The 19758-nt window shown below is 44.2% G+C and overlaps 1 protein-coding gene across 7 annotated transcripts in view; it reads right to left on the bottom strand.

Annotated features, from left to right (window-relative positions):
* The window catches only part of BICD2 (BICD cargo adaptor 2), a 98896-nt gene extending 79416 nt beyond the window's left edge, over positions 1-19480 (bottom strand). For all 7 annotated transcript variants that reach the window (XM_052776052.1, XM_052776054.1, XM_052776055.1 and 4 more), the window contains exon 1: positions 19020-19480. In XM_052776052.1, coding sequence (XP_052632012.1) covers positions 19020-19259 — 240 coding nt within the window. In that variant the 5' untranslated portion in view covers positions 19260-19480. The remainder of the gene's footprint in view (positions 1-19019) is intronic.
* Positions 19481-19758: the final 278 nt, after the last annotated feature.

The following is a 19758-nucleotide window of genomic DNA, read 5'->3' as shown; positions in this document are numbered from 1 at the left end:
TTCTGACGGCCTCAGGCCTGAAAGATGATGCCACTGCCCAGCTGGCTGAGCCACCTGAACATACTGGGAACCAGGGAGGGGAGAAAGAGGCTCTTCAGCAAGGAGGCTGGGAGCTGGAGAAGAAAATTGTCAGGAAAGGACTGATTAAATGAGGAGCCACAAGAACTACTAGCGTCAAGGGCGAAAGCCAACTTTACAAGGAGGAGGCAAAGAGCACGTGTCCATGGGAAAAGATAAGACAGTGGCACAGGGTAACGGCAGCAGCAGGGAGATCAAGGGAACCTGCACAGCAGAGACTCCAGTGGACTTCAGGAGGAAACCGAGGAAGAGGAACACAATCAGGAAGGAAGTAGGAGTGGGGAGACAGGAGCCTGTAGCTGCTCGACCACATTGCCCTTCAGATATGAATGGGCAGCCAACTGTCCTCATCCCCTTTGTGCGGTAACTGCTTCCAACTTCTTAGTCTAAGGCTAAAGTTTGTCTCCCATGCTGGTCTCCAAGATAAAGATCAAAAAGCATGGCCTCCAACAAAGCTGTGTAAGAGTCCTTAAAAATATCACACATTAACCAAATCTAACTAACCAGCAACTGTTAGAGACATAAGTCTATTCAAGACATTATTTCAGTCTAAGTCTTTACATAAATATGGATAGGAAATCATCCTATCCGGGACAAGGAAGAGTGCTGTTTTAAACTTATCAGTACGTGAGAGCTACACTTTTTGTCTAGTTTCCACATATGCAAGCAGACCATTTCTGACATTCATTCAGCTGCGGCAGAAGCTACAGAAGAGATGACCAAACTTCAGTTTCAGCAAGTAAGCATACTAGTTTGAAAAATGCTGTGGGTTACTTGAGAACAATACCTGACTTGAATAATTGTGTCATTTGCCCAGGGCATTCTTCCCTAAACATTTAAGTTCCCTTCAACACCAAGTAGCCTAACATTGCACTCAAAAATGCCTTGGAAGACACTTTAGAGGAGCAAACAGTAGTGGGATTTTTACTTGCTTGGTTTTGTTTTTCAATGAGGGATACATTTTTGCAGTTATATATTCAGAGTGCTTGTGTAATATTATCTGACTGAATGAACCACTGCAAAGTACCACATTCTTGGCATGCTGATAAAAGAAGTTCATTGCTCTGCCACTCTCCCCAGGACCGAATGTGAAGCAATTCCACATGCTCTGGTGCAACTGCATGAATGCTGAAGTTACTGCCAACAGACAGATGATTGAAAGCATGTAACTACATTTAAGATGTAATGTGCTAATAGACATGCATTACATGTAGACAGAGTGGGCCTGGAAGGAAACCAGATCCCCAGATATGCAATACGCATTTAATGCAGCCACACAGCAGGGACACAGGGACACTGAGATGTTTATAGTGCCATGTAGTACATTAAGCTACTACACCTCTGTGTTCAGCTTCATGAGTTGCTGTAGCACATCGCCATTCATGTTTGCCCTACTCTAGTCACAAAAAGGTAATTGATCAAAAGCACATTTTCCCAGATTTAGAAGAGTAAGCAAGAGACTGTAGTAAAGAGCAAAGTCAGGACTGAAGTAAGTTTCAAAGCTACGTTCTTCAGCCTTTCAGAATCAAACACATGGCTTTTCTTCTTAAGGGCACACACAACAGTATGCTACCAATCCCACCATTTCCTTGGTTATTACTACACTTCTTTGCATTCACTGCCACTGCTGCTCTTGGTGTTCATTCTCAAAGGAAACATAGGGTACATCTATACAGGTCTAATGTATAAAGCATGATTAATTCAAACCCAAACTACGATCCCAACAATGAACTGAGAGAAGCAGAGAGCCCCATCTTGCACTCAGTGACATACTGAAGCAGATCAGTTTTATTTTTAAGACTACAAGGAAGAATTCTCTGTCTCTCCAAGAGCTCATTTCACATTTAGAGCTGGAATTTGAGCAAGCTGATTTGTTGCATTATAAATAGACACAGTTTTCAGGCACATGAAGGCCTCAAAGTTAAAGAAAACCTAAAGAAATGGAGTAAGAGGAATTCTCGCTGTCCCCACAGACCTTATTCAAATTCCTCAAACGTAACTTTGCCATTATTACAGTGGTTTTCTGAACTCCAAGGAAGAAAAAATAGAAATATACGCATTATCTACAGTCCTGACATTTCAAGACACTAGATCAGTAAGTCCAATGGGAAAACACTGTAACTACAGTCTGCTGCAACACCAGTTCCAAAGGCAACATTAAGACTGATCTTAAAACACAAGAGTTAAACAATCCAAGCCTGTGCACTGGAGAGCATTCACGCGCACACAGACACCAAGTACTGGACTGTTCTTGATAGCTCTGGCAATCTTTTACAAGTAAAACCTAGCTTTAGAGCCCCATTGAACCAACAGGCAATGGAACAAAACTCAGATCTGCATAAACTCCACATCTTGTGGAGGCTCTGTTCTCTTGTACAGCAGTGCGACTAAAGATTAAGGCCACATTCTTCATACAAAGCCTAATATTATGTGCAGTAAGACAAAGCTAACACATGACTAACACAGCATGGTACTAGGCAGCAAATAGAGGAGCCCAGGGCAAGAGAAATACTTTCATCAAATTAATCACTTTCTATGGTGATGACCTTGCCACAGAGAACAATGATAATAAGATCAGAAAATACATTCCTTGTGAAGCACACATAGAAATACAGTGTCAACCTTAATGCTATTTCAGGCCTATTGTGAGTAAGTACAGGACAGGCCTGTTGTGAAAATAAGGGCATACACAACCACGCTGATCAAGAGGAGGCATGGTAGACCACGGGGTCGATAAATGCTCTGTGAGGCCAGTTCTCACAATTCCCAGAGCCAAGAACCTTAAAAGTGAACAGATGCCTCGCAGGGGCTTCACCAGCCCCAAAAGCCTCCCGGATGAGCCAAATTCCAAGAGACGTTCCCCAGCTGCAATCCCACACGCTGAGGAGCATGAAAGGAATGAATGCCTTACTATGCTCCCTGCAAACCCTAACAATGGGGAGGTCAGAGGGAACATCAGACCAATTTTGATGTTAACAGGCTTTGTGTCATGTTAAAAGGGTCCATTTGCTTCAGTCCCAATAACTCATTTATATTTTAGGGCGCTTGGCCACACAGGCTAGATTAGAACAACCAGCTACAAACCAGTACAGTAGCCAATGTAAATCCACACAACTTTCATTCTATGCAGATGTACCTGCAGATATTAGCAGCTCTCTGTCACCGCATTTCTTACTGTACTCCTGTTGTTTGGTTTCTATCTGTTTCCCAAGTCAAACAAATAGGCAACAGGGAATCTTCAGAGACATTTCTTTTCCTTGCCTCCTTCCACAGAGAGGGTAAGATCAAGCTGATTTATTAGTAAGTCCTTGGGTGGGCGGTGTCTCAAACCTGAAACTGCTGGGAAAGCTATGCTCTCCCTACCGTAGCATGTATCCATGAGAGACTGAAATACAGAAGATTTTGATGGGAAAGTTTTCCTCCAAACTTCCAGGCCAGCTGATGTTCAAGTCCACTGTACCAGCAGCCCTGACGCAAAGCCTACATCCCAGCCCTCAGAGGCTCTCTCATCTTCCTAAAAACCTCCCAAAATTCAGAAAGGAGTCACAAGCTAAGATACATAGTTCAAGCCTGACTCTACTAGCCATGGACAGTCCTAGGTACAGCCTCCCTCCAGTTCACCACTGTGCTTACCTCCACTGGGGACCCAGGAGGACAAGAAAGTATAATCAACTGTGGCTCACTTGAGTCAAAATGAATCCTGGAATACAGGATTTTTCCCACCCCAGAACCCCACAGAAGCTAAAGGTGATCATAATTCATGCACACCATTCTCAGAGTTAGCAGTTTGCAAGGATAGAGGGTAGAATGATGCAGAATACATGCCGGAGTGAGAGGACTTTAAAACTCCTGAACATAAGAGTGATTAGTACGATCACTGCAAAAACCTAAATGTGGGAATAAAACTATAAAGCCTGTGAAAGCCTGACACTGACAGAAGATGACCCATCTCTGCATTCCTTTCCTAAGAGGTAATGCTGCAAGTGTCACAGCAGTCAGCATTCCTTCAGCCCTTCCGAAATCCAGTCGAACAACTAACATATCTCACATGCTCCACTTGCTAAAATCTCGATTCAGCTACTCAATCCTTCAGCAAGTATTTACTGCCTAAATATAGCTGGAGGATGGGAATCAAAGATGAGTTCAAACTTTAGAACTGTATCCCAAACTATGGGGCATATTATAAAGCACAGTATGTAGAAAAAATACATATATAAGCAGCAGGATAACAGAATCACAGAGTAGTTGAGACTGGAAGGGACCTCTAGAGATCACCTAGTCCAACTTCCTTGCTTAAAGCAGGGCCACCTACAGCAGGTCACTCAGGACATTGTCCAGTTGGGTTCTGAATGCCTCCAAAGATGGAGGCATCATAACCTATGGACAAAGAATAGAAAATAAGTTAAACATGGCACATTGTGTTTGTGGTTACTTCTGTATGTTCACAGTTTTTATTAACTGTTCTGTAGCAACACAAATAAACTAGAGGCTGGAGCTAAACAACTCCATAGCTAGATTAGTTCCAAGTGACTCAAACATGCTCTTAAAATATTTCTAAGATTACTGAAGGATCTTGGAGAACAAGACTTCGCTGTAGCCAGTGGAAGGGGGGGGACACGACTGTTTTAAAACACCCCTACGCCTCAAACACGGCTCTAATTTAGCCAGTTAAGTGCAAGTGGTCTCATTTCCCAGGGATTAGTTTGGATATTTTGGCTTCAGCCCACCTTTAAATAGCTTCCTGAATTGGACTCACAGTAGAGAACATAGGCGGCACTCATGCAAAAAAACCCCTACTAATTACCCTTGAAAGAAGAAACATAGATAAATAGCTGCCTTATATTTTGCCTATTGTGTCTGAGTCAAATGTGGCTGAAATGAAGCCACTGACAAAGCTGCAGATGGGAGCTAACAGATGCTACATTCGAACGCTCAAATTGCACCTGAGAGCCAGAAGAGTGGTGCACACACACATGTTCCTACCCGTGGATGGTCCTGAGCCCTTTCCATCCATCCCAGCCTGAAACCATTGCGAGGCGAATCTCACTTATTCTCACGCAGAAAGTACAGTCTCTCACTGCAGTTTATAAGTCAGCTAGCTACGTGCTGTAGTGAGGCAGCTTCCCAGCGGAATATCCCCTCTTGAACTGCTCACCATCATAGCACCCATCATGCTCACCCCAGATAAACCACCACTCTATCAAGAAAAGACACACTAGCACCAAGCTATTAACACGCAAATCTGCTGTAAGATCACCATCAGCTCTCCACCACTGACAAACTTACCTGTCTTGCAAAGATAAACTTTCATTTGAAGTTGACTGGTATTTAGAGATAGACACAAGAGAGCGAGACAGCTCTACGGTCTGGACATTACCTGTCCCGGGGAAGAACAACATTCCTTCCTGCTAACTATGCTTTAGACAAAGTAGCCTAGGCAAAGGCTTATCATTTCCTTTTTAAGCCAGTTGTGTATATACTTGTACACCTGGCATTGCTATATTAATAAAGTGAATACAGGAATTACCATGTAAGGTTTATTATCTAAATAAATCCATGCAAGACAAAATGTGGCAGACATGCACAACTGAAAACAACAGTTACACGTGGCAATTGCTAACATTTTAAGAAAAATGACAGGATTGTAACAGATTAGTAAAGTTAAATTTCAAATAAAACTCCTAATATTTTTTATTTTACTCTAAGCCTTCACTTTTCACCACCTTTTGGTAAAAATCCTTTATGAACAGAAAAAGGAGGAACTTTATAAAAGTTATGTAAAGTACTCTGCTCTCCAACTGCAGCAATTTCACAATCAGCAATAGTAACAAAACCAAAGCCCTGTGGGTTTACAGAGGAACATACGACAAAAGACAGGAAGGAGGTTGGAGTTGGCTGATGCCTGTCGAATAAAGCAACTGTGGTTTCTCCTTGCTCCTGTGGGGAGTGGGGAGGTCAGAGGGACCTACCTGTCACCCACCCAGTTGTCCAGCCTGTCTGGTTTAGATTACCCCCAGCCTCAGAGACTCCCTTTCAAGTCCATGAAGACTGTGGCTCTTGAGTGCACAATACTTATAAGGGACAAGCAGGAGGGCAACAGAAACAGCATTCTTTGAGGGAAAAAAAACTACAAAAAAGATTTGTTGTCTTTTCCAGGTATTCCCTTTTATCTTTTGAACACAAAGAAATTTTAAGACCAAACTGAATTACCAATAAGATGCATGTTAAATTAGGACATTGAATTCAGCAACTGTAATCAGAAGGGATCTGAACAAAAGGGCCAAACCTTCATGCAATGGCAAGCATGGAATGACTAGGAGCCAGAAAATGAGAGAGGCAGCTCTACAACTACCCAACTCACTTTTGGGAAAGATGCCTTCAAAAATCCTTTCACAGATCCAATGAAACTCTCCAGGAAAGTTTATTTGGAAAGCAGACACAACACTCTTTTCAAAACTTTAGAAAAGCAAGTGGGGGGAAAAAAGAAAAAAAAAAAAAGAAAAAATAGAGAAAAAGTGAAAGGTATCAGACAAGGCTGCAACATCTGCTACCACCACAGCTCCAGGAAGGAGGTTTCTGTTGAACACAGTGCTTGGGCAGTCATGGGGGATACACAGTGCTTGGGCAGTCATGGGGGATACACAGTGCTTGGGCAGTCATGGGGGATGTTTTGATAATGCTTAACATAAAAAAGGATTTAAAGTTACAAGCTCAGTCTCTAGCTCATATCTCATTTTTGCTCTCCTTACCCCTTCCCCCCACTCAAGTGACAGCTGCCAACAGCTACATAAGAGAACGATTTACACATCCTTTCATTATATATATTAAAGTGAATGTTCATAAACATATTTCAAAATACATTCTTAAAAGGAGCAGCAGATTGAAGGTCATCTTGTGTTTAGCTGTTGTATGCAAAAATGAAAGACTTGAGCTTTTTCAGTCGTAATGCTAAAATTTGCCAGACGTGCATGTGTACACACAGAAAGTAAGGAATAAAAATACAAGTAGCTGCCTCCTGTTGCAAGATATTCAATACACATCTATGCTTTATTAACATCCAATTTAATACAGAAATCTACACTGTGTTAGATGTGTGCCATGGGGAAATTTGTGTTTACAGTTAGGGCTGATGTGTTCAAAGAGATTTCTCAATGCAGTTCACCAAGGTCACATTAAATTAGCCAAGTCCATCCATTCAGTATTTAATTGCCTGTACTGTAGGGCCAATGTGAGAGAAAGCACTAATCTCATGGACTGTATTTAAGAGAGTTTTATCAAGAATTGCTTAAGTACATTAAGTTTCACTTGAAAACAGGTTTTTGGAATTTCAGGATGTATTTCCTTTCTCAATGAGGGTAATGAATTAGAAATTCAAACCCTAACAGAATTAAAGAAGGAATAAATGTTAATTTAAGATTAAACTCCAGTAGTAGAGCATGAAATCCCTTTCTTTCAATTTACTTTCTGACAAATTTAATGAGGGAAACATCCTTAATAGCCTCATTGACACAGTATGAAAACTTGCATCCTTAGTTTACAGCATCACAAGAGAACAGTTTAAAAAACTAAGTTTGCTTTTTCAAAAAGCAAATGAGCTATTCCAATTCCATGAGGTTTTTGGCCGTTTCCGAAAGGAGAGAGTTCAACACCCTTCCACTGGTTTAAGTTTATTTAAAACAGCTGTGCTCACAAAACAGCCATTCCCATTTCCTGCCCATAAAACATTCCCAACCCATTTAAAATAAAGGAGGGAGAAAAACAAGACAAAAATCTGGTGCTGCAACTGCAGAACCAAATCCAAGTATTTATGAGGGAACTTCCATGCTGCAGCACGCCTGCTCTCCCACCAAACACTGAGGCACAGCTCCAAGGAAATGCTAGCACATAATTTTCCTGTTGTCAGGGGAGAAAGGTCATTGCAGTCCTGGTCATTAGGTTTCAGGGTCCATCTGCATTCCCATTAAATCTCCCGTTTTGTAAGTAATTAGAGCACAACACAGACTACACTTTTCTGCTGTTTTTAGAAAAGTTGCAACAAAGGCTCTTTGAACGCACCAGCCTTAACACACATTGAACTCAAAGCAGCTACAGAGTTAAGGACATGATTTTGTGCATGCATTTGTTTATATTAGCGGCTTAGGAATACAAACATCTGTACAAGGTTAGATGCTCAGTTAACACTTCAGACATGCAAATACAAAACCACCTCATGAGTATCAGAGGTCTTAAATTATTTGGCATTTAAAACGCAACTACTGGAGTCATGGAATTCGTCCTCTTTGGGAGAGGAAGAGGGGAAAACACAGGGGCAGTTCAGGTACTTTCTAGCTTCTTGTGGGTGCACAAAAGAAAGAAGTCAACCTAGCTCTCAATTCCTCCTTCCTCTATCCTCACTTTAAAAAAAAAAATCATGCCTGCAGTTTTTTGAAGGCACACTTCCTGATATCTTGGCATGTAAGACTGGCAACACTATGTCGTTAAATATGCAGTGTGCAAAGCCAACATTTTGTCTATGAAAAACTGTATTTGAGGCTAGAGGGGCAGCTTTCTCACGTTTGTCTCCCCTGAACAGGTTTGCTGCACAAGTAAGGGCACAGATCACGGCATGTCCCATGCAAGCTCAGCACATGGCAGAAAAGAGGCCTTGATATTTTCTTGAAGTCCCTCTCACTTCAACTGTTTTTTCTGGCAAGACTGTCATAACTCACCTATGAACCAAAGTCATATTGAACTCATCTCTGTTCCCACTGAAGTCCCAGAGGATCTCATCACAACTGATTATTCAGATGTTAGAGGGATCTTACTAATTAGGAAAAGTAAATAACAATTCTGCCCTCGTCAGCTCTATGTAACCTTTACAGTTGACATGAGGGGACAGATAAGTGCCTTCCCGCCCACCTGAAATGGTTTTGATCACATAAAATGTCAGAAGGAAAAGACCTTTATATCCTAACACAAGCAGACTGAAAAAATCAGAAATGTTTGCCAAAACCAATGACACAGAAATCAGAGAAGTTTGGATTTAAAGTAAAATTCTTATTGAAGATACACAAGCAAAGAAATTGCAAGGCAAGACTAAAAATAAGCCCAGTGTAACACTTGAAATTGTAATCTACTGTACTTCTCCTTCGCATCAGGAAAGAAAGGCCTCCACAAACACACAAGCAATGCCTAATAAACCTAACATAGCAAGGGGATTTTCCAACTTAACAAAATGTACTGGTTTTCATGCACTTGAAGTTAACTCATTTACACTATTTAAATGCAGATTTCATGTAGCTATACAGTATGCTAAAGATCCCACTTTCATATTAGGCTTACTTGTTATGTACACATAAGACAGATTTTTACATGACAGGATCTCATTCATCTTGAAAACCAACCAGCCATTCAAATTTAAAAACAACCATCCACATTGTTATGAAAGACCAGAAAGCTGGCTGACAAAAGCTAGAGCAGTCGGATTTATTTAAGATCACAAAGCTTATCATTCCATTATATTTGGGAGAAAAGAAAATCAGCGTATTTTTCTAGAGGACAAGGCCAGGACAAAGCCTTCTTAAGGGTACTAACGCTTCAGAGGGTGCACAAAGGTTTGCATTTTCTTATACGTTTCGTCATGCTAAATATGTTGCTGTATTTGAAATGCAAATTCTTCTTTAAAACCCTCTGCCTACCACCACAGCTGTAAGATGTGGGAGAATATCCCTGTACTTCTGAGTGACAGAATGAAAACCATTACCAAATGTGTAAAACGGACTTTTGCAATGAGAAATGTCAGAGATTGAAGACAAAAAAGTTTGAGGACAAAAAGAACCACATGGAAGAAGAGGTATTTGATGAAGGGAAGAAATGACACCTGTTATAGGTCAAGCCTCACTGTTACTGACATTACAGCTGTTAAATTATGTACATTTATATAAAATTTGAAGGGCACAGAAGAAAATTTGAGCTGGAAATGAATAGATCAATCCCAGTTCCTCACTTCAAGAGGAATTATTTATGTGAAAAATGATTACCTGATTTTAACAGCCGAGAATATTTGATTTTAAACACTTATTGGTTAAAAACAAACACTTAATGAAAGCATCACCAAAAGAGAGCCAAGTGGAATTGCTTGCACAGCTGCTGAACACACTGAACAAGGATACGAGTCGGACTGAAGCCTTTATTCACGTAGATACAAGTCTCAGAAAGCTGCTGGGTTAAACTGTGCCACAGAGAAGTTTAAAACAGGACCACTGCTGAATGATTTCAGTTAAATAAGAGACCAAAATTTATTTAGGGAAGTATGTTTTGGCAAAATAATCTTTCTTCTTTTGATAATATGTTCCAAAGTTGAGGGCACATGCTACATGACACTGCTTTTTTCTGCTGATTACATCTTGGGGACAGTCACATTCATCCTACAATAGCTGATTCCCATTTCAAAGGCCAAATGCCCCCTCCAAATGACATCAGAGAAAACCACAAAATAATTATATACTGACTGCTTGAAAATGCATTCTCTCTGTTTCCTTCCTAACGTCGTACTGTCGAAAAGTTTCATTCACAGCTGCTGGCAGGGCATCCACTGGTGAGCTCTAGCAAGAGCTAGAGGGCTGGGCTGCACTACAGACATGTCATGATATTCGGCCACACTGGGCATCGCAACCAACTCTCTCCCTCAAAACACACACAGCCTTGCGTGCAGAAGTGCAAGAAAATACCTTCCACTTCAGACTAATCCATTCATGCAACAGAACAAGCTCCAAACAAACATCATTGGTTGTTCATTTGAAAACAAAAAGGATCCTGACCTTGGAAAGAGACTAAAATTGGATGTAACAAACCCTGTGCATAGGAAGCAATGAAACTTGTTTGGTTTTGGCAGATTAGATGCCAGTTCAAACGTCTTTTTAGTTTGTAGCAATACTGAAGAAATAAGCTTATTCATCCATTACGTCAATACACTTCTCTGCCTTGGAGCTAGAGCTAAACTACAGGACCAGTTCTGTTCAGGACTGACAGACAGGACCCGTGGAGAGACTCCTAATGAATTTACCATAATACTGCCTCGTTGCCTACAGCACAGCACGCTCAGCTCCGTTAGCTTGCTAAGATCCAGACTGCATGTTGACAGCAATTAAGGGGTGAAAACAAAAGATTTAAGGAGACAAAGGACTGCGACAAAGGACTGCGGCATAGCACAGAGGCCAGGCCATACAGCACAAGTGCAGCACACCACCAGATATGCCATTCGTTTCAGCGAGAGCTGTATAGGTCCTGATATGGCACAGCCGCTCCCCAACATGGCCAAAGGACTGCAGAGAAACCATATCCATTCCCACACCGTGCTTCAACTATGTTTGGGCCAAACATTCCCAATTAGGCCCACGTCCAGGCACACGGACCCCAGAGCCAAGCAGTTTTCTGCGTAAAGGACCCTGCTTCCCCAGAGCCCCAGTGGCAAACCCATCTGTTTTACGGGCAAGATGGATCACAGCTTTTAGCAGACTCTTCAGGTAGGTCCCATCTACCCACTCCAAAGTGATGCCTGTCTGCAGGGCAAGCCTGACACGTGTTGGGACGTGGAGGCAGACTCCACTGCCTGGTGTGTATTTCAGCCAAAGTAGGGAAAACAGCTGGGGAGAGAGGAGGGGAAGGAAGGCAGGAGGTGGAAAGAAGGAAGACAAGAGCTGGAGGAAGGGGAAAATAAGGAAAAAGTCACAGCTCTGCAGCTATTACACTTAAAACTTCATCTGTTCTCCAAAATGGAGGCTCCTGCATTCATCTGGATGGCAACATTTATTTATGTCACTTCCCTCTGCTAAGGTTTTGTAGATCGTATTTCAAACCCACGTTATATTCCTCTGTTGCTGGGTTACCAGATCTGAACAAACAATTCTCCACAGTGTGCCAAAAGCAGAGAAAGAAAGCAAATGAATGCCTGGAGGATGCATCACCCTCTGGAAGTCATCTTATGGCCCCACGCTGCTACAGATTAGTCACAACCTCACATACAGTAGAGCGAAAGAGGAAATGGTGAATCCATTAACTCCAGGGCAGTGCACAGACCTGAGAACTACTATTCCAGCCCACTCACCCCCCTCCTAGGGAAACCAGGCAATGTTCCAAATCATTAGAATTTTCTTTCAGATTAGAAGAAAAATGGTCCTAAATTCAAAGGGATAAATTGGGTATTAACACCCCTGAAACTAGCGAGTTTGTTCCAGCAGATGTTGAAATGGCAAGCGAGAATTGTGATTTGAAATGAGTAAACCGCAGGTATCACCACAGCAGAGCTGGACGAAACCCCCCCCCTGCGACAAAACATTGATGACTGTAGGTTTGAGGCTTTCAGTTTCCAGGCAGGATGGGCTGCACAAACTTACGCTTCAGGGATGTAGGAACACAGAGCCTTCACCCCCACAGCAGCGCCCATCAGAAGCCCTCCAGGTTCATTCAAGCCCTCAGCAATATCGCTTTGAAGAAATCTTCCCCTGCAGCACCTGCGGAGAGAGGCTGCCAGTGTGCGGTAGTTGAACCGGTGTTTCTCCTGCCAAGACTGTCTGTCCCCTGCTGCTGACCCCGTCGCTGTGCTCTCTCAACACCCAGGCAGCCCTCCATCCCACATGCAGAGCCTCAGCTCTCAAGTGCCCTCATCCGGGACTGCACGCTGGAGGATGCCAAATGTGAGCCTCTAATAGGAACGGTTTATTTGGGGAAAGACAAAAAGCGTTGCAAGAGAGACTACATCTGAGTACAGATCCCCACCATAACCGCCAGCCTGACAATAATGCTGTTGCCACTGCAGCATCCCTAAGACTGCTAATTCCCAGCCATCAGACAAGAGGGACCCACACACACTGTGCAGGCTACAGTTTGCGCTGGTCGGACAACAGTTTCACCGTCGAGCTCAGCAGCAAGACTAGCTTAAGATGGTCCTCTCGTCACCTATTTGCTGCTGCTGTAACATGCTCTCAGTGAGGTGGTACCTGCACAACCACATGCCGTGCACCCGCACCGAAATCAGGGAATTGACCTAATTCGAAAACAAAAAGAAATTTGCTAACAAAAAAAGAAAAAGAATAAGGAAGAAAATTTGGCTCAGTTCCACAGTGCAGTTCACTGTATCCCCTCCACCAGGACAGCAAACACCCAGCGCTGCCGCACTTCCAGGGGAAAAAAAAAATATGTAGTAAATGGCACTACTGCTGCCAAACTTTTGTTCCATGAAACCTTGGGTTTAATCTAATGGAGAAAATTAGAAACAAATTATATAATGTTTGCTGGAGGGTCAGGAACAGCCCTCATTCTGGGCCAAGGCACAGACAAGCATCACAAAACAAAAATAAAACATCACGTTTCACCAAGACGCAGCTCTCAGCTGAGACTACAGCAGCTTAAGGAAAACCACTGTTCTGGAAACATGGGTGGTTTTTAATAATTTAGTTCTACCTGAAGGTCCTTACTATTCACCCAAATATTTATGGATGTTCTATTACATAAGGTATAGTGAATTTTATCAGAAAAAGCCCAAGAAGAAAATTTGGCAATTTCACAAGAAAATAATCTGAAATTATAATTTAAGAATATTATTATTTCTGATTTTTAAGAAAGGCAGTTCAAGCAACACTGGCAAAGAAAATGAAGTTAGCAACATGAAGCCTTACAGGTTACTATTTCTAGTACAGCAGGAAAAACTGGAATGTTTAACTTTTCAGGCTTTGTTTTTTTCCTAAATAAGGATATGTAAGAAAAGTATCTTTTCCAAAACACAGTACTGAGTGTCTATACCACTGCAGACATCAGATTAAAATTACAGGTGGCTCTATTCTTAACGTAAACTAACTATGATTTATCAAAATATAAGAAGTTTAGTTTACATGGGACTATTTTGCTTACCCCAACCATAGATTTCAGTCTGATTTTGCACTAGAGACAGCAATTCTGTTCTCTTCTTACATTTCAAGCGTGGCAGGTGTTGGAGTCCAAGTGACAATCACCATTAAATCCACAAGACAGGTTCACAGACATATAACTATTTTCCATAAGTATGTGCAAAACTGGTATCACTTTCCCAACATCAATTTGTAGTCGTACTTTTCTTATTCTAGATTTACACATGTATAACCAGAATTAAATTTCACCTAAGCTAGTCTATTTAAAAAAAACATTTCCTTTATTTTATGCACTAAACCCTTTGGTTTTTACCTCTAACCTTCCAGCACTGTTGTCTCAAATGTCATTAAGGTCCTTCCCTTTCAGCAGGAATCAATATTACACCCGCGTATTTGTTAGGAGGAGGCTGCAGAGGTGTACCTGAGGCCTTAGAGGTATTACTACTGAACATCATTATTTACCATGATTAAATGGAAAGACCAGGTCAATCCAGCACTGTACTATGAGCACAGAGGATTTAATCCCAGTCTGCCACTGGCTTGTTAAGTGACTTTAGCCCAGCCATTTCTTCCCTTTTTGCCCTTATGTTCCTACACATAAAATAAGCGCAGCAGTACAGCAGCACAATTGGTAAAATGCTTTGAAAGTAGATAAATCCAGTGAGGAAAATCACTGCTTCTTCAGTAACCAGCTTATATGTCTGTCTATAAGGTATACAGCATTATATAAGGTATACAGGAAAGGGAACGATTTCTCCTTCACTTTTGAAGGTGCACAGTTAAAACATTAAACCAGTCTGGATGATGTATCACGTATCCAATTAACTGTTACATAGGTAAGTGAATTAAGAAAAGCAAAACTTCTGTCAGTGATCACAGATACTGTACACTCCACCTGAGCAGTACATTCAAATAAACAGCACAAATATTACAGCCCAGGACGTATCACCTCAGTTGCATAGTACACCCCACTTTAGCTTAACGGGAGCTGAAGCAGCAAGGAGTTATTTGCATGTTTCTTTCAAAGACAGCTTCCAAGTCTACCCAGTAAACCTCTACAGAGAATTCATGTCATGGCGTAAAGTCAATACGCGATCCTTAAAGGCAAAAACCAGAAATGAGAGCCACTGGCACCCTACAAAAATGAAGAGTTACGTACAGATCGTTGCCACTCTTCCTTGTATGGCCGCCCCCCCCCCCCTTAAAAACCATATACAAACCATATACATCACATTAGCCGTGATGTACTGACATATGCTTTTAGACTTCAAGGACAGCCACAGTCTGCTTGCATACTTTTACATTATTACGGAAATAAATAATTCATAATATAACACCCATGTTTTCTGAGGGATTTAAACTCAAGTCTACCACCACCAATACAACATAACCCCCTAATCAGAAAGGAGTTTTGGACAGCAGCCAGTCTCATAACTGAGCTAATAGTTAGTTATAAATCTGACATCTCAAAAGCAACTCGAAAGTACCAAGCGAAGCAGATAACCCCTTTTCCAAGCTAACCTTCCATGCCACATTTCCCTATAAATCATCAGGAATGCCAATAACTGAATCCCCAGACAATCACTTTTGTGAGCTGGAGCGCACAAAAAGCTGATCCTACGTATCTTCCCCGTAAGTGCGGAAATCCCGGCTCAGGCAGGTAGACAGCCCTATAATTTATACAATTAGCACCATTGCAGACAAAGGCTCACAGGATGACTTACTAGTTGAACACAGCCTACAGAAACAACTCTTTATTACTTCATCTCCTAGAGGGGAAAGAACAGCAATAAAAATTATATGTATACAACCTGATGTAGTATTTCACTACAAGAAAGCCAGTATCTTATTTCTCTGAACTAGGGAAAACTTATTTATCTATAATGTTTAATAAAAGTTTGAAATCAATTCCATTTCACAAAAGCAAAGGTAGGACTCAAGATAACCAGTAAGTTTACCTGGGGAGACAGTCTGTATTTAAGTTCAGTTCTCTCAAATGAAAGTGATAGAAGAAATGCAGCGCAAATGATCATAAAAGATACAAGATCAAGTCAGCATGCAAGCAGGTAAAAGGACAAACTCGGGGAAGAGTCGACAATTTATCAAGGACCCTGACTAAGGAGAGGTCGGTGTGGAGCCTCAGTGCAAGGACAGGACAGCTCCCCAGCTTCACCAGGAGGACTTGAATTGCAAACACTGTGTGTACACAGACATCTTTACAAAATGGGGTACAGCTCTGAGGATACCATCTGCACTTGCCAAAGGGGTAAAACTGTGGAGGTTAAGGCTATGAAATTCTGCCACAATCGGGGATGGGGAGCAGGTAGGAGAACCTGGCCAGAAAGCTATGGAAGATCTGATGACTGTAGCAGAAAAGCCTGTACTTCCAACAAACTATATTGCAAAGTTCCCATGCTCAGAGCCCATTTACCTATGGCATGAACAGGGCCATGATACGGGGTGCTTCATAACATTAAACAAATTAAAGCATATCCAAATCTACAACACCCAGCAGGACAGGAAACTTTGCTGTGTGCCTGCACAGCACTCAGCATAACATGGCCTTGTGCTACTGAGGTTTCTGGATGTAGAGAGAACAAAACAGGATCTATAGAGACTAGAATGGCTGTATTTTAAAAGGCTGCATGAAGTCACAGTTAAGAAGCAAGAGATGGAAACCACTCTTGTTCCAGTCAGGCATACCACCATCAATCCCCCGCCTTCCCCAAGAACAACCTCAAGTAACCCAAGGTGGAGTCCCTTTAGGTTGGAGCTTGACATGTGGCAACTCTTGTATGCAACGTTCCTCTAGCTGTGCCTGGGAAAAGCAAGAAGTTGCATTAACAGCAAAGAAGATAAACTCCTCCTCTGAGAGCATGCTTCATGCATCTGCTAAAGGTTTACCAGATCTAATGCAGACCAGATTCCTCCACAGCATCACAAGAAAACTAGAGGAGCAATGCTTTTTCCCCGTGTAGGCTAACTAGCACAGTCCTCAAGCTGTTCCCAGAATTGTTTGCCTCCCAGGTTTTGACTTAATTACAACGGGACATGCACACACAAAGCAAATCCTTCAGAATGTTAAAAGCAAAAAGGAGTGAATCATTGCGGATCCTGCCATCTTAATTTTTTTTTTTAATCTTCTACAAGCTTCTGAAGTGTTGCAGCCCTAAAAGAATGGAAATAAGTTGACTTCAAGCCTTTTTCCACCTGAAAGCCAAAACGTGTAATGCCCAAGTGTACACAGCACAGCACAGTGAATAAAGCACTACCTGTGACTGGCTTCAACCTGGCTTCCATTTGTGGGTCAGGCACTGGCTTGCTGAATGAGGTTGGGCCAGTCCCTTCACCTCTCGATGCCACGTTTCCCATCCCACCTACCAAACGGGTTTACTGACTTTTCTTCCCTTTAGCACAACTCTATCGTTCTCACCTTCTTTTCAAGACTGCCTCTACCCTTGACTTCCACGTAGCATCTCTGCAACTGTATGCTGCTGTGACCGTGTTGGTCTCAAGTGTCTTTAGTTATAGCGGTACATCAGTTCAGCTTGCATATTTAGTTAACAAGTTTATAGCCATATAATTCAAACTAATTAACCTCTTTTGCTTATGCTTGTTTAACATAATAAAAGCAGAATAAAGCTTTATTTACAAGACCAAAAGACACACAGGATGCAGGAAGTGAGGGCGTTCACAGATTCAGCTGAATTTGTACCAGCCCGTTTACAAGTATTTACTTTCCCTTTGAAATAGCATATTTTGATGTTACTTCAAATCCATTTCCAACTGAACGAGCTAAACCAAAGACCCATCTGATACAGTTTGCACTGGTCAAATAAATGCATATATCTTCACCTCTTAGGCTGTATCAGATCTTTTGCAATCAAGGCAAGGCCTAAATCAGTTGAAAAGCAGCCCAGGGTTTGCCTGCATGGAAACAGCCACCAAAATAACCAAGGGTACAGACAAACAAGTTCCCATGGGACGTACTATGTAGTAGATTGGCAGGGGATCAGCTATGCTGTCATAAGGAGAGCTAACCGTGTGTCTACATATTCTGGCAAGTCAGTGCCACTCTGTGCACGGCCTCTTCCTGAGGCAGTGCTTTGCCCGTGTTCTAGACCTGGAGAAGATCTTGCACAAGAAAAACTTGCATGCCAGTTGACCTAAGAAAACAGCTCTTCTTCTGACAAACCTTACTCCACTGTACAGATTAAATCTGAAGTTGCCTTAAAAAAAAAAAAAAAAAAAGCCAACAACAGGGAACTGCACCAAAACAAAGCTGCGTGAACTAAAGCCCACTGCATTATTTTCACGGTGGTCCGCATTAAGGAAGTCATTAACACCGACGCAAGGTTCCTCCCTCCACACAAAAGCTGGCATGTGACAGCCGCCGAAGGGGCATCCCGGCCCTCACCAAAAGCCTGGTTCCCCAGCCTCTGCCCCTGCCACGCACCGCCTGCTCGGTCCCGTCTCCGAGGAGGAGGGAGGTGACAGCAGCGAGCAGCCCCAGCCCCGGCAGGCAGAGCAGCGCGGCTTCACCGGGGGCGGCCAAGAGGCTCCTCTCCTCGCTGCTGCCCTGCGGCCGACCGCTACCAGAGCCTGAGGCGAGATGGGACGGGAAGAGAAAGACGAGCCCTTACCCGCCTCCCTCCCACACGCCCTGGCGCAGGAGAGGGCTTAGGGGCAGAAAAGCCGGTGGGTTTTTCTTCTCCTTTCCTGGTCTGAAAGGCAATCGCCTCTGAGAGCTGTCATTTTGGGGAAGGAAGGGCTTAACCGCGCGCAGCCTGGAGGAAGACTGAGGCCTGGTCGCCCTCCTCCAAATTCTGCCGGGGGGGGGGGGGGGGGGCTGACGCTCCGACCGCCCCACAGCAGCCCCAAGGCCCCTCAGCCCACCACCCCCGGCCTCCAAAGACAGCCATCTGTCCCGCTCCCGCCTTCCCCAAAGCGCCTTCGCCCCCCTCACCCGCAGCGGGCGGGCTCGGGCTCGGGCTCGGGCCCAGGCCGCTCCGCAGGGCGGGCACCTGCCGCCGGGCCCCCCCCGCGCCGCCGCCTCACCTCCTTCAGCTGCTCCATCTCGGTGCGGATGGTCTCGTACTCCAGCTCCAGCTCCTCGTACTGCTGCTTCAGCTGCTGCTTCTCCTCCAGCACGGCCAGCCCGTACTCCGCCGCCTGGATCTTCTCCCGGGTGGTCTCGCCCAGCTCCTGGAAGAGCCGCTTGATCTCGCTCCGCAGCCACTCGGGCTCCGACTCCATCACCAGCCTGGCGTACTCCTCCTCCTCCATGGCCAGCGACATGTCGGCGGCGGCCGCCGGCTCCCAACCGGCGAGGCGGGCGGGCGAAAGGGCGAACGCGCAGCCCGTCTGCCGCTCCTAACAGCGCCGCGGCCCGCGGGCGGCCATGGCAGAGCCCGCTCGGGCTGCCATCAACGGGCGAGACGCCCGCTGCGCTGCGCCGCGGACCCCCGCACGCCGCGCCGCCGCCGCTGCGAAACTCGCCCCGAGCGCCGACCGCAGTGAAATCATTCAAAAGGCACGGCCGGCCCGGCGCCCCGCGGCACGCTGGGGCCGGTAGTCCGCGCCCGCCGCCGCCCGGCGGGGCGCGCCGCCCGCCGGACTACGACTCCCAGCATGCACCGCGAGGGGCGGTGGTGGCGGCGGCGGAGGCGGGGGAGGAGAGCGGCCCCTGCTGGGCGCCGGCGGCCGTGACCACGGAGCGGCTCGGGGGCAGCGCTGCGGGGGGACGGCGGTGGAAGCAACGCGTCCGTTGGGGAGGGCTGAATGCGATCTTTAACAG

The sequence above is a fragment of the Harpia harpyja genome, chromosome Z (genome assembly GCF_026419915.1).
Source record: "Harpia harpyja isolate bHarHar1 chromosome Z, bHarHar1 primary haplotype, whole genome shotgun sequence".
NCBI classification, from domain to species: domain Eukaryota; kingdom Metazoa; phylum Chordata; class Aves; order Accipitriformes; family Accipitridae; genus Harpia; species Harpia harpyja.
Note: the sequence above shows the minus strand (reverse complement) of the source record. Positions and strands in the feature narration are given on the sequence as shown.